At 43.9% G+C, this 13,496-nt stretch overlaps 1 protein-coding gene across 1 annotated transcript; it reads left to right on the top strand.

Moving 5' to 3' along the window:
• Positions 1–4,417: 4,417 nt before the first annotated feature.
• POU4F1 (POU class 4 homeobox 1) lies at positions 4,418–11,708 on the top strand. Its single transcript, XM_056806802.1, has 2 exons — positions 4,418–4,919; positions 5,619–11,708. Exons 1-2 carry the CDS (start codon positions 4,797–4,799, stop codon positions 6,741–6,743), a joined length of 1,248 nt encoding a protein of 415 aa, XP_056662780.1. The 5' UTR covers positions 4,418–4,796; the 3' UTR covers positions 6,744–11,708.
• Positions 11,709–13,496: the final 1,788 nt, after the last annotated feature.

The following is a 13,496-nucleotide window of genomic DNA, read 5'->3' as shown; positions in this document are numbered from 1 at the left end:
GACTGAGAGGCAGAGACAGACACAGACACAGACACAGAGACTGAGAGAGACAGAGAGAGACAGAGACACAGAAAGAATATGCTTGAACACTTCCTTTAGCCTGCCCCTTTCTTGCCAAGAGAAAAATGTCCAAGAAGGGGAGTGTTCCAAAATTTAATCTCCCTCAAGGGAGATGATCAAGACAAGAATCTCCTCCATCCCCTTCCTTTTCTTTCCTTACTGTATGGGGGGGGGGGGCAGGGATCCACTTGAGCATCCTGATATTGAAAGTGAAGAGAAATTTCTTGAGTTTCAAACAAATGTAAGATTGCCTTTTTAGCTTTTTCCATTTTCCAAGAGTTTTGTGTCAGAAAATTATTATTTTGAATAAAGCGTGTTTCCAGACAAACCTGAAAAACTACTTAAAGGAAATTATCTAAGGTAGTCCCCCCAAATCAACTCTGCAGTATTTGCAGGATTCTTTATAAGTAGCAAAGATTTTTACCGTGGTTTCTGTAACCAAAGAAGAAGTCAGAAGTCAAGTTATCTGAGTTGTGAGTTTTTTGAATGGGGAGAGGAGTGTCTCGAAATCAAGCTTCTGAAGCTCTAAGGATGAGGGAGCATCCTTGTCAGACATTGCCTATCCCTACCCTACACAAAGCTGTATGGATACTAGAAAATGAGAGAAAGCCAGTTAACTCTTGTGGTCATGTTTTAGATCCCTCCCTTTCAAAAATCAAACTCCAAAGTAATATTCTTTTATTTGTTAGGTAAGAAACTTCCAAACCTCTCATGGAACCCTAGAAGAAAGAGCATTTAAAAAAAAATCTGAGTTAGCCAAGAACGGAATGTAATCCAGGTCCCTGAAATTGGGGGGGGGGGGGGAGAATCAGCACTGGAGAGTGGACAGCAGCTGTCACTCCAGCTGATGGTTGCGAAGATTGGGGGAAGGGAGTACACTACAGAAAGGGTGACAATTTAGACCCTCACCCACCCAATCTGACAAGGATTTTCTTTTCCTCTGAGAATGAAAAAGAGGCTGCCAGAGGAAATGTGGCATTTGGCCTGCCACAGGAGGAGGAGAAAATTAATTAATGAGGGAAAGAAATGTGTCTCTGATCCAGCTGATAGACTCCCTGCCCCTAGAGGCGGAAATTCCTTAGAAATCAATAGCTGGTGTTCTTGTTATCCCCCTATTGATAAGATACTAAGCTATGAGATTGTGGGTTATTTTGATGTTCATTAAAAGGGGATGTTCATTAAAAGGGGGATGGGGGAGGAAGCTGGAATTTTTGCCCAGTCTGAGACCCCATGCTAGCATAATTAGCACAAGCAGGGCTATCTGAAGCACTGCATCAATTGCAGCTATCCCAGCATTGCCAAACCAGTTGAAACAAAGCAGTAAAATATTACTAAGTCATAGTAGGACTTACTAACATAGAAATTCCTTTCCATCACTTCCCCACCCCTACATATACATATCCCACTTCTCCATAGCATTGGAAAAACCTGAGTTAAGTGAGACAGGGAGAATGAAAAGGTTGGCACAAAAAAATGGCAGATTTTTGAAAGCAGCAGTTGAGTGGCTAAGTTCCCTTTAAAGATATACCACTTACCCTGGATCAAGCTTCCAAATCAGAAGACAGCAATCCACATACTTTGGGAAAGAAAGAAAAAACTTATCTCCATTCCAGTACCCTTCCTCCCTGCTCCTTCTCCTTCTGTCAACCAACCAGCAAATATTTATTGAGTGTCCCATATGTAATCAATACTGTACTAAGTTCTGTAAATGAATAAAAAGAAGTGTAAGATTGGGTCCTTGTACTCAAAGGGCTTACAAATCTAGTTCAGACAGATGACAAACACACACAGAACCTATTATTAGTCACCACAAATATCAATACATTTCAATTCAAGGACTTGACCCCTTTTTTGGAGAGAATCCCCCTATCCTCTACTTGACACCTTGTTCACTCCTCCCTCTGGGAGTTTATGTGATTTTCTGGTTAGCCAAACAGAAGTGAAATGGGAGAAGGAATGAAAGTGAATGAATGGGACAAGTGGGAAACAAAGCTACAATCTTCCCATCCTAACTTTTCCCACTCTTCTAAAATGTTCCTCATGAACCTATGGTGATTTATAGAAATAATATTTTTGCCTGTGTTGTGGTTGATCAGAGATGTTTGTTGGAGCCCCAAGTCTTTCCTTTCTCTACTAATGGTTTCAACAGAAGGCTATATTGTTTTGATCTCAGTGGTCCAGCTACACTTCAGTTTCTCAAGCTTGAAAAGACACCTGAAGTATTTGCATAGTTCACATGGGGCTAAAGAGCAACCAGGGTACCCAGACTCCCAAATCCCAAGTTTGTCCATTTGTAACAACCCTTCTTTTCACTAATCAGTATAGTTCAGATAATTCAAGAGTGAAATTCAATTAGGATTTGGTTGATCTTGTGCATTCATAATAACGAATACCTTGGAACTTGCTCTCCTCAGCCAGAATTGTTCTGTTTCTATTCCATTCCCTATCAAGATAAAGTTGCATTCAGTGATCCCAGGGGGCACCATAATGGATGAAAACACAGCTCCCTCTTGCCCAAGTAATTGAACATGCTTCTCAATTCCCTCTTAGACTGGAAGGGGTATGGAGAAAAAAGCATAACAACAGTGGACTTAAAATTTTAGCTTATGAATGAGCATTTATTAATGATACAAAGTGTGCATATTGGTATAATGCAAAGGAGGCAAAAGCCTATGAATGAATATTTGGATTTGTAGAAGTACATATATACAAAGGTGTAGAAGCATTGGGATTCTAGAACATGAATGATCCAGCTAGTCTTTTTGAAATGGCAATAGGGAGATTAATTATCTGATCACTACCTCACAAAAACAGTTCCTGGTCTTTTCCCTTTAACACTTCTGTCACATATGTGATAGTATCTAGATTGTTATAATCACTCAGGGTAAGCATTAAAATCCCTTGAGATTTCATTCACCTAACTATTGTTTCCCCAGGGATTCATTTGACTCAGGCCCAATAACAGGTTGGATAATTGAAAGATGTTTTTGGTTGTCTTTGGTCTTAATTTATTGTTATCATTATCATCAATACTTCTAATTAAAATTGGGCCAGTATTTTTCTCATTTGTTTTCAATTTATATTCTGACTAAATTTTTTTAAAGTAGGCATGTGACTCAATTTTCTGTTAAAATAAAAAGTAAGCAAGCAGACAGGAAAAGATGCAGAAGCAACTAAATTGATTAAAAAGTTACGTTTCCAGCTGCTTATTCCTTTACTCTGCACTGATCTCTTGGAGTTCCCACTACAAGAAGGTAGTGTGTGGATATGTGTGTTTTGAGGGGGTTGGAGAGGAATCCCAACTACATACTGTTAGGTATTTTTCCTTTTGATTACTCTGTGCTTCAGATCACCTCGAGCCCGTTTGAAATGTGGGTTTGTACACGGTTAAAGGAGACAAACAATAAAGAAAACGCCCAATTTCACTTCAACAGCCTTTCCCAAGTAGAAAGCACATGCTCCTTCCTCGTGGCTCCTAAGTGGCTGTCACTGGCAGTGCCTGATACAATAATAATCGCAACAAAAGTATGTGGAGGAAATTAAATTATATGGAAATCAATAGCGTCTGACTGCTTCAAACAAATGTCTGTCACTATGATTATTCTCAAGGAGCCCATTTATAATTCTTAAAAGTAACAGGTTCTCACCGAAAAGACATCACCTTCTGCATTTATGTGTTGATATTTATACTGTATACAAAGGAATGTGCGGGCATAATTTAGCATACAAATGCCCAGCTGTATGCATTGTATAACATCTCGTTATAAATTTAGGCATGGATATGTACCTAACTAATGGGTATATGTGTGTTTAGATCTATAAAATATATTCAACATATCTGAAAATTCGAACATATCCATATCCAACATATCCAAAAGATATGCACGTGCATCGCTTTTTTTCTTTTCTCTCTCTCTCTCTCTCTCTCTCTCTCTCTCTCTCTCTCTCTCTCTCTCTCTCTCTCTCTCTCTTTCTTTCTCTTTCTTTCTTTCTTTCTCTTTCTTTCTTTCTTTCTTTCTTTCTCTTTCTTCTTTCTTTCTTTTTGAGAATATAAACGGTACATACACTGGGAAGATAACGTTTCCTTTCTGAACCTATACATTTGGTCTTTACAGGATAACTGTGGAAAAGGTGATATATTTAGTGCGCATGCCTTGCAGCCACAGGTGTAACACCTGCACTGTCCTTCCTGGTGGTCATTATAAGAGCAGCTCCCACGCTCTGGCACCCGCTAGACGTGCAAGTGCGCTAGAAGATGCAACAAGGCACAGGAAGAGGGAGGGAGAGGGAGTGAGTGAGAGGGCGAGAGACAGCCGATGTCTATCAAAGCAGTGGAGCAACAAGCTCTCGCGAGAGATTGCCGGGCTCTAGCTACGAGATGTGGGGGCTCAGGTGTAAGAGGAGCGCATCTCATCCCAGCACTAGGATAGAGCAGACAGATAAGTGAGACCGAGAGGCTGGAGGGAGGCACACTGTGCGGTCCTAGGGAGTTCCAAGCTTCAGCAGCAGCAGCAGCTTCAGCAACAACAGCAGCAGCAACAGCAGCAGCAGCATCAGTAACGGCAGCAGCAGCAACAACAGCAGCAGCAGCAGCAGCAGCACTAACAGCAGCCTCCTCCACCACGATAGGAGCTGGTACTGCTTCTTCATCACTATCCCGAGCAAAAGGAGAGTATCAAGAGCACTTTTCCCCTCACTTTAGGAGTGTTTTTGGATTTACATGCAAAGCTTTCAAGATGATGTCCATGAACAGCAAACAACCGCATTTTGCCATGCATCCCACCCTACCTGAACACAAATACCCCTCTCTACATTCCAGCTCCGAAGCAATACGAAGAGCCTGTCTACCAACTCCACCGGTAAGGGAACCCCCTATCCCTACCCCACCCCCAGCCGCTGCAACGCCTTTCCCTCGCTTTCTCTCTTTCTCTCCTTCTTCCACTCCCTCTCTCTTTTCCTGTATACTGCATGTATGTATGTGCATTAATAAAAAAACCGCTGCGAGGCACATTTTGACAAGCGGCGCTTAATGTTTTTTTCATGTCCTCCTCTGCAATCATCTGAGCGCCTGTGATCTTTTTTGAAAGTGGTGTTCACACGAGTCTCCGACTTCATCCACTTTCTGTATTAATTTTTATGACTCGGCCTCTGAAAGGAATTTTCTTTATGTGCTCTTGTGTTTGACACAATTCCCCAACTGAGAGTTACATATCCATTTCTTCTTCTTTTTACCCCCTTCTCCTCTCCCCAACCTTTCTTCCTTCTTTCCTCCCTTTCTTCTCAATGTTTTCATTTGGCCCCTTCTTTGACTTGTTCTCTGCCTTTGCCTCCCCTTCCCTCCCCCTCTTTCCCTTTGCTCCCCTTTCTTTTAATTTGCCCCTCTTCTTCCCGTCGCTCTTATTTTAACTCCCCCCCCCCCCCCCCCTTCTTGCTTTCATTCCTTATCCTTGGCCTACCCCTTGCCCTCTATTATTATTTTGGTTGCTTTTGTTTTGCCTTTTTTGTTTTGTTTTGTTTTGGTTTTTTTTTTTGTTTCGTTTCGTTTATGTTGATTGCAGCTGCAGAGCAATATCTTCGCCAGCCTGGACGAGACCCTGCTGGCCCGGGCCGAGGCTCTGGCGGCCGTGGACATCGCCGTGTCCCAAGGCAAGAGCCATCCCTTCAAGCCCGATGCCACCTACCACACCATGAACAGCGTGCCCTGCACCTCAACCTCCACCGTGCCGCTGGCGCACCATCACCATCATCACCACCACCACCACCAGGCGCTCGAACCCGGGGACCTGTTAGACCACATCTCCTCCCCCTCCCTGGCGCTCATGGCCGGCGGCGGGGCCGGCGGCGGGGGCGGCGGCGGCGGCGGGCACGAAGGGGCCGGCGCGGGAGGCGGCGGCGGCGGGGGCGGCGGCGGCGGCGGCGGGCCGGGCGGCGGAGGGGCCGGGGGCGGCGGGCCGGGAGGCGGCGGCGGCCTCCTGGGCGGTTCGGCCCACCCGCACTCGCACATGCACGGTCTGGGCCACCTGTCGCACCCAGCTGCGGCCGCCATGAACATGCCCTCGGGGCTGCCGCACCCGGGGCTGGTGGCAGCGGCGGCGCACCACGGGGCGGCCGCGGCAGCAGCGGCGGCCGCGGCGGGCCAGGTGGCCGCGGCTTCGGCGGCGGCAGCCGTGGTTGGGGCGGCCGGGCTGGCCTCCATCTGCGACTCGGACACGGACCCCCGGGAGCTGGAGGCCTTCGCTGAGCGCTTCAAGCAGCGGCGGATCAAGCTCGGGGTGACGCAGGCCGACGTGGGCTCGGCCCTGGCCAACCTCAAGATCCCCGGGGTGGGCTCGCTGAGCCAGAGCACCATCTGCCGCTTCGAGTCGCTCACGCTGTCGCACAACAACATGATCGCACTGAAGCCCATACTGCAGGCGTGGCTGGAGGAGGCCGAGGGCGCTCAACGCGAGAAAATGAACAAGCCCGAGCTCTTCAACGGAGGCGAGAAGAAGCGCAAGCGGACTTCCATCGCCGCCCCAGAGAAGCGCTCCCTCGAGGCCTACTTCGCCGTGCAGCCCCGGCCCTCCTCCGAGAAGATCGCCGCCATCGCCGAGAAACTGGACCTCAAAAAGAACGTGGTGCGGGTTTGGTTTTGCAACCAGAGACAGAAGCAGAAAAGGATGAAATTCTCCGCCACCTACTGAATTTGGGGCTGGGGGGGGAGGGGGACAACTGGGGAGGGGGGACTTGGGGAGGGGGGCTGAGGCTTGGGCGTGTTTTGTGTTGGGGGGCTGCCCCCTTTTCCTTCTTTCCCCTTGGTTTGGTTTTCGTTAAACTCTATTTCTCTCTTTTTTAAAAATACTTTTCCCTACCCCCCCTTCTCACCCCCTCCTCTGCGCTCCTCTCTATCCAATTTCCCAGTCCCCCTCCTTCCTTCCCAGCTCCTGTTTTCCTCCTCCTTCCCCCCTCCCCCCCGCTTCCTCGCCCTCCGCCCGGTGGAAAGAGAATGCTGGATTTGGAGAGGAGGTGGGGGAGCAGTGGTGGGAGGGGGAAGAGAGGCTTTACCGGGTCTGAAGCCGGGGTGGAAAGAGAGACAGAACAGAGGAAAGAAGAGTTGTGAGGAGCTAGGCTGGGGGCTTTGGGGGGAGGGTAGGTTGGGAGGGATGTGCGGGAAGGGAGGGGAAATTGACTTGTTCTTGACCAGAGACACTTAAAAAAAAATATCCTGGGGACCAAGGAACAATGTACAAAATCCAACCAACCACCAAAAACACCCCTATAGAAATAAAGAAATATTATAAGCAAAAGCAAAGAAAACGCTTTAGGAATCTAACTCCGGGGATCAGTCCTCCACAGCTTGATTTCCCTCCCCTGCCCCCAAAGGAAGAGAGGTTAGAACACCACCACTACTACTACTACCACCGCCCAAATCATAAACACACACACATGTGCACACAAATGAACTGTCATAAATTTAACGAAAAACAATAATCAGAAGGTGAAACTTGGTTTCTATACTAATACTAATTGTTTTGGGCTTTGATTTGATTTTTCTAAGTTTCACCTCCACCCCACCCATTTTGACTTTGATTTCATGAAATCCTCTTTTTTCATGAGGCTTCGTAATGGTGGTTCTCTGTATCATGGGGATTTGGGTGGGTCAGGGGTGGATTGGAGGCTGTTACATGGTTTTAAAGGGTGACAGTTTTCAGATGGCCCAGTCTAACCTTGTCAGGGTTCTGACTTGGCAAAGGTCAGCCTTGGCAGGGGTTGGGTAGAGCTGTTCTGGTGAGATGAGACCCCTGGCATCATCTCTTGGAGTCTAAGAGGCAGAGCATTGATTCTCAAACACACAGATTTTATTCTGGGGGGAAAAAGTACCCCCCCCCAATCTGCCCTCACAATTGATTCAGATCTAGAAAACAAACCATTTTAAATAGTTTTCTCTAAGCGAAAGTTACCTCATTGTTGCTCCCCCCCTTTTTTTCTTTTGTGGGTGTGGTTTGTTTAAAATATATCTATATATTTATATATTTTTTCTAGCTGTTCAAATATACAGATTTGCAACTGTTAGCAGTAGAGGATGACAGGAGAGATGCTCTGCCCACATTGAGGCCAAGGGACAAGATGCACTCCGATCCTGTAGGTCCCCTTTTCTATTTGCTCAGAGGTTCAAGAGGATATTGCAATGTTAAAAGTTCCTGATTTCCAGCTATAGTACAGGACCTAGTTATTTTGAAAACATCGAAATCAACAATTGAAAAAGGCATTATTTGATGTGGCTGGTTTGTTTCTGAGGGGTCTGCATGTTTGGGGGAAAGAGAACAGAACAATGGATTTCCTTTGGAAAAAAAATCGTTTATTGTTGGTAATAAACGTTGGGTAGTGGAAACTTTTTAAAAATTTGCACTATCAGTCTCCCGAATGGAAAATAAAGTATAGCATTTCACATTAATAATAAAGATACATTGTGAAGCTCAAATAGAAAAATTAAGACAGAGATAGTTAAAGGTGGTTAGTTAAATGGAGCTTTGTAAAGGCACAAGATGCTCATTGAATCTCCTATTATGTTGGTGTATTGCCATCCTTTACCAAGGATGAGGAATTTCTAAAAACAGAACAAAACAAGGGGTGGGGGGAGAGAACATGTCATTTAACAAGGCTGAAATCATGCATGACCTGAAAGGCACAGAAAGAGCCGTGAGTAGGTCTCACTTTGATTACTTATTATTTATTTATTTATTTATTTTGTGTATCATTGTTTGCAGCGCAAACATTCTATGCATTTGAAACAGCACTAAATAGACTAGCTTCTGGTAGACCTTTTCGTGGGTGGTGTGATATCACAGTTTTACTGCCTGTTTTCACCGAAAACACAACATTCTTGTCACATTCTTGTATTTAGAAAAGAAAAAGGAAGATTATTGTAAATATTTTCTTTAATGCACAAAAAAGAGAATACAAATTGCAACCACATGTAGCTCCTGAAATGTCTCACTGATTTATCTACCTGTCCATGTATGTTTGCTGAGCTTTCTCCTTGGTTGTGTCTTTCCGATATTACTTTTTATTTCTATCAGAAATATTTCTGTAAGCCAAAATACAACAGGGAGATGTGTCCCAGCACACTTACAAATAAAACACAATTGAAAACAGAACAGTTTTTATTATTATTGGCTGCATTTTTGTTTCTGATGCAGGGCTGATAAAGTCCAGGTAGAGCCGGTCAACAAATGAGACTTAATTCAACCAAAAAGAGGACGAAAAAAATGAAAGGGGGGAAGAAAATAAAGGGGGGGATGGTGAAAAGATGTATTTTTCTGCCGAATCAGAATTCATTACTTTGAGATAGCTCCTATGTGAAAAGCGGTGCTCTGAATAAAATGAACTATATATTAGCTGCCTGTGTTTCTTGAAGTTTATTTTACCTGCAGAAAATCTTAACTCAATCTACCAATCAAGCCACATCACTCTCTTTAGTGTTCTGGAAGGCAATATGCACCTGTGAAGCCAGTGTTAAGCTTTGGTGGTTTGAGGTTTTATATATGTTGTTTTGGCCTAATTGCACTTCTAATAATGATGTAACTAAATGCTTTATTTTTATTTGGGGGCTAGCAAATATTAAAACCATTAACTGCTCTGTCCTGATACTTGTTCATTTGGAACGTACAGGATGCCACCTACTGCTTCAAGTCATCCAAGACCCTCTGTCTAATTTCTGATGACCTGTGACTAGATCAGATGCCAAATGTACAAAGTTTCTTAATAGCTGGGATTATTTCTTCTGGAGACATACTATTTTAGCCAAATCTTTTTAATTTCACCGGTAAATCTGTGAACCAAGACACTTACTTGATGTTCAGGAAAAAAAATGATACATCATAAAAAAAGCTGTGATTTTAAAACAATTGTTGATGTTTTAAAAAAAGAAAAGTACTAAAGGTATTTTTAAAATAGATCTCTTCCATCGGAAATTGACTTGTTTCTGTTGTTATTGACTTGAAATGTCATCAGAGTTTTTAATAAATGCATTTGTAAAAATATTATTTTATAGAAAAAGTATGATGGGATTTCATTTTTGGAGAGCCAGGAATGAACAAACAATAATAATAAAAAAAATTACAAAGGCTGTTTAAAAAAAAATCTGCCCAAAACTGAAATGTTGCAGGCAAACAAATTTGTATTATAAGATAATGAACAATGTATGTATTGAAAACTTAAGAAATCTGTTTTGTATCAAGTAAAACCTTACTAATTACAAAAATACTATGTTAATAAAACAAAATGAAAATATATGCTTTGCAGAGTTTCCTATTTTAAGTAGTAGGAAACTGTGCAAAACATGAATGCTTTGCTTTTTATTAAATGGATGCGTGTTTAATGGAAGACTAGTTCTTTATTAATATCTTTAATAGGCAATCCTTTGGGGATATGTGTGTCTGTATGTACATAAAAATATCTGTTCCAAGAAAGTGTACAATGATTTGTCACACTTGCCTTTCCATGTTTGCAGTTTTAAAAGAGGCTGAAGAGAGGCAGTTCATTCAATCTGTAATCATGGTCCAGGCACTGGGCTAGATTTTAAATTAATGGTTTAAGGTCTCTGTAAGAGTGGCCCTGAGGAAGTTACAGTGGCAGGAGAGGAATAGACAAGTGGATTAAAACAGACAACTGATCCTCTCAGGAAATCCAAGATTTGGTGAAGTAAGAAAGGGAAAAGGAAAAGAGCACACACCAACTTTTTCATCCACTTTCTTTTCATTTCCTCCCCCTTTCCCTGTCTTCTTTTTCCTATTTTGACTGTAGGGCTTTTCTGCCCTTTCCCCTGTTTGGATCTATACTGAAGTCCCAGACTTGTGGAATGTCTGTTTAACACTTGTTCTCCAAATGTTTTCGACTTAGATTAGAACATCACAAAATGAATACTAAACATCTTCTGCTATGATAGTATTGCTCGCTTGCTCTCCATATATATATATATATATATGTATGTATATGACTAATTCGGTTCCCCCCTCCAATGAGTAAACTTCTTACTGGAAGCAGGAGAAAGAAGTGTTTAAATAGTAGAAGTTTATGCCGTGGTGATCCATTCTCCTCTTCCTCACAACCCCATCCCATCTTTTTCCTTCTTTTCCTTGCAAACAGATTTGTTGAAAGACATTTTTTCCCTCCTCCGTGGGGTTTATCTGCCAGTAAATTCGTCTCTTTTGCCCGATATTTATTTGGGTTTTCTCTTCCCAGATCATTTCAACTTCTCCAGTGTAGCAGTATGGGAAAGGGGTCCTTGTTTAATACGATTATACGGTTTATAGTGTTATCACTATGGTATTATCATCATGAGGAAAAGCTAATGCATTTGCTTGTTGTTTCGATGGAGACCACGAGCTTAATTGATTTTTTAAAAATAGCAACCGAATTCCTATTCTCTTGGGGACCTCCTCCCACCTGTGAGATAAGCCTATTCTCAATAATTATGTTATTTAATATTTGATAAAATATTCGTTCTTGCTGCTGTCTAGGTCGGCTTTACGCGCTCAGTATTTATAAATGGGACTTGTTCCAGAAGAGAACTCCACTCCTGGAGAGCCCGTATCCAACCACGTGCCCTACAAAGGGATCGCTGCAAATACAATTATAGAGCAGCCTTTAATAATTCATGGCCTGAGATCCTGAAAATTAATAAAATGAACTATAACAAGAGACTAATTAAAAACTTTCGTAATTGTTGTCAAGTCAGCTTGATGGGAGGTGGACAACACACCTACCTCCCTTCCCTCGCCAAAAATATTCTGTTGGGGAACGGAGGACAAGGCTCTGGGAGGTATGAGGTTGGGGGTAGAGTGTGTTTTTCCATTGACAAGCTCTAAAATGTATCTTTTGAAAATGTTCAGCCAGAGAAAAAATCTCTAATTCCCACTTATTTTTGAGGTGATCTCTACGTGAGCCAGAAGGACAGTCCTTCACCCTGCCCCTCCCCCCCACCGCCCTACCGCCCAAACTAATTGTAGGACTGTGAGAGTCACATTCTCAAGTTCTAAATTGCCAAATAAGAATAATTCGTAATACTCTAAGATGATCAGATCGGGGGTGGGGATTTAGTTGGTCTTTGGGGCTAGAGGTATTGTGTGTTTTGCTTCTGTACTTAGTAAAACACACAGCGGACAGGGCCGTCTAGCTTCCACCTAGGAGCAGACTCTCCAAAACGGACTACCTTTCCGACTCCGTTCCAGAAATTTTCCTTAAGGGTCATTTGTCCCAGAGAAAGGACTTCACTCTCCGCTGTCCGTTCTTGTCCGCGGGTTTGGACTCGTCATTCTCTCCCACTTTCTCTAAGGTATAGTCGAGAAGTCCGAGCTTCGTTCTCTTCCTCACACTTCTTTGCGAGCAGGTGCTGGAGGGGACTGGGAGAGAGCACGCAGTCTCTTCTTGGAGTTTCTCCCTGGGAGCCTCCAGACTCCAAGCCGAGCGGCTTTAGGCTCAGTGACCGCGGCGGGTGTTTGATTTGGCTCAAGCTGGTTGCAGCTCCAACTTGGCTTCGGAGAAACAGGCACGAGGCACAAGGCGCAGGGCACTAGGTGAGCTGCCCTGGCTAAACCCACCGGGTGCCGGACTCCCTTTCGTTTTCAGTAGCTACTCGGGAGCGTTTGCTAAGGCACTGACATAGCAGAGAGAACCTGCGGAGAGCCAGAACGGGTTAATCTCTTCCAATGACCCGATTTCCCAGGTCCGTGAATAGAGTGGCTGATTTGCGAGCAATAAAACAGCAGTGCCCTGGACTTATAGGGGGGGGATAGATGATTGATCCTATACAGGGCAGACTGTGCAAAGGTAAAATCAGTCCGTGGAGCGTGCCTGGCTGATGCTATCTACCGCACATGCGCGGCGTGCACCTTCCATCTCCTTGTCAAGGTAGTCGCACACTTCTAGCTCTTTTGGGTGGAGGATTTTTGAAAAAAAGACTCCTCTCGTTTCCTCTGCCTCTCCAAGTCCTTCCATTGACAACAGAGTCTATCTCCTGAGAAAAAGGAATCGGGCATTTTCTTTTTGAGGAAAAATACGATCACTCCCCCCCCCAGCTAACAAGTTAACAGAAGACCTCCTCCCCACCTCCAAACTTCCACAACCACAATCCATCTAAAGATAAAAAAAGACTCAGCAGCTAGGAGTCAAAATCTTGTGGGTTGTTTTAGTTGTTGCTTTTGCTGTAGTGGCTATTGTTGGTGATGTATTTGTGTGTGTGTGTGTGTGTGTGTGTGTGTGTGTGTGTGTGTGTGTGGCGCGCATGTGTGCATGTGTTTAAGGCTGAGACAGCAGGGCCAAGTTTGGCAAGTTCTTTTTCTTGTCCGTGAATACTCAGTACTCAGATCGGGGGCAGAGGAGTATGCAAGGAAACGTAAAATAGAAGCCCTGGCAAAAATATGAGACTAAATGGAATCAGGAATCACTGTGAAAGA

The sequence above is a fragment of the Monodelphis domestica genome, chromosome 8 (genome assembly GCF_027887165.1).
Source record: "Monodelphis domestica isolate mMonDom1 chromosome 8, mMonDom1.pri, whole genome shotgun sequence".
NCBI lineage: Eukaryota > Metazoa > Chordata > Mammalia > Didelphimorphia > Didelphidae > Monodelphis > Monodelphis domestica.
The sequence above is the reverse complement of the archived record's forward strand: the minus strand, read 5'-3'. Positions and strand labels throughout refer to the sequence as shown.

Coding starts and splice junctions, on each gene's coding strand:
- POU4F1 (XM_056806802.1), top strand. CDS start 4,797: ATGATGTCCATGAACAGCAAACAACCGCATTTTGCCATGCATCCCACC. Junction 4,920..5,618: donor CCTGTCTACCAACTCCACCG/GTAAGGGAACCC, acceptor TGTTGATTGCAG/CTGCAGAGCAATATCTTCGC.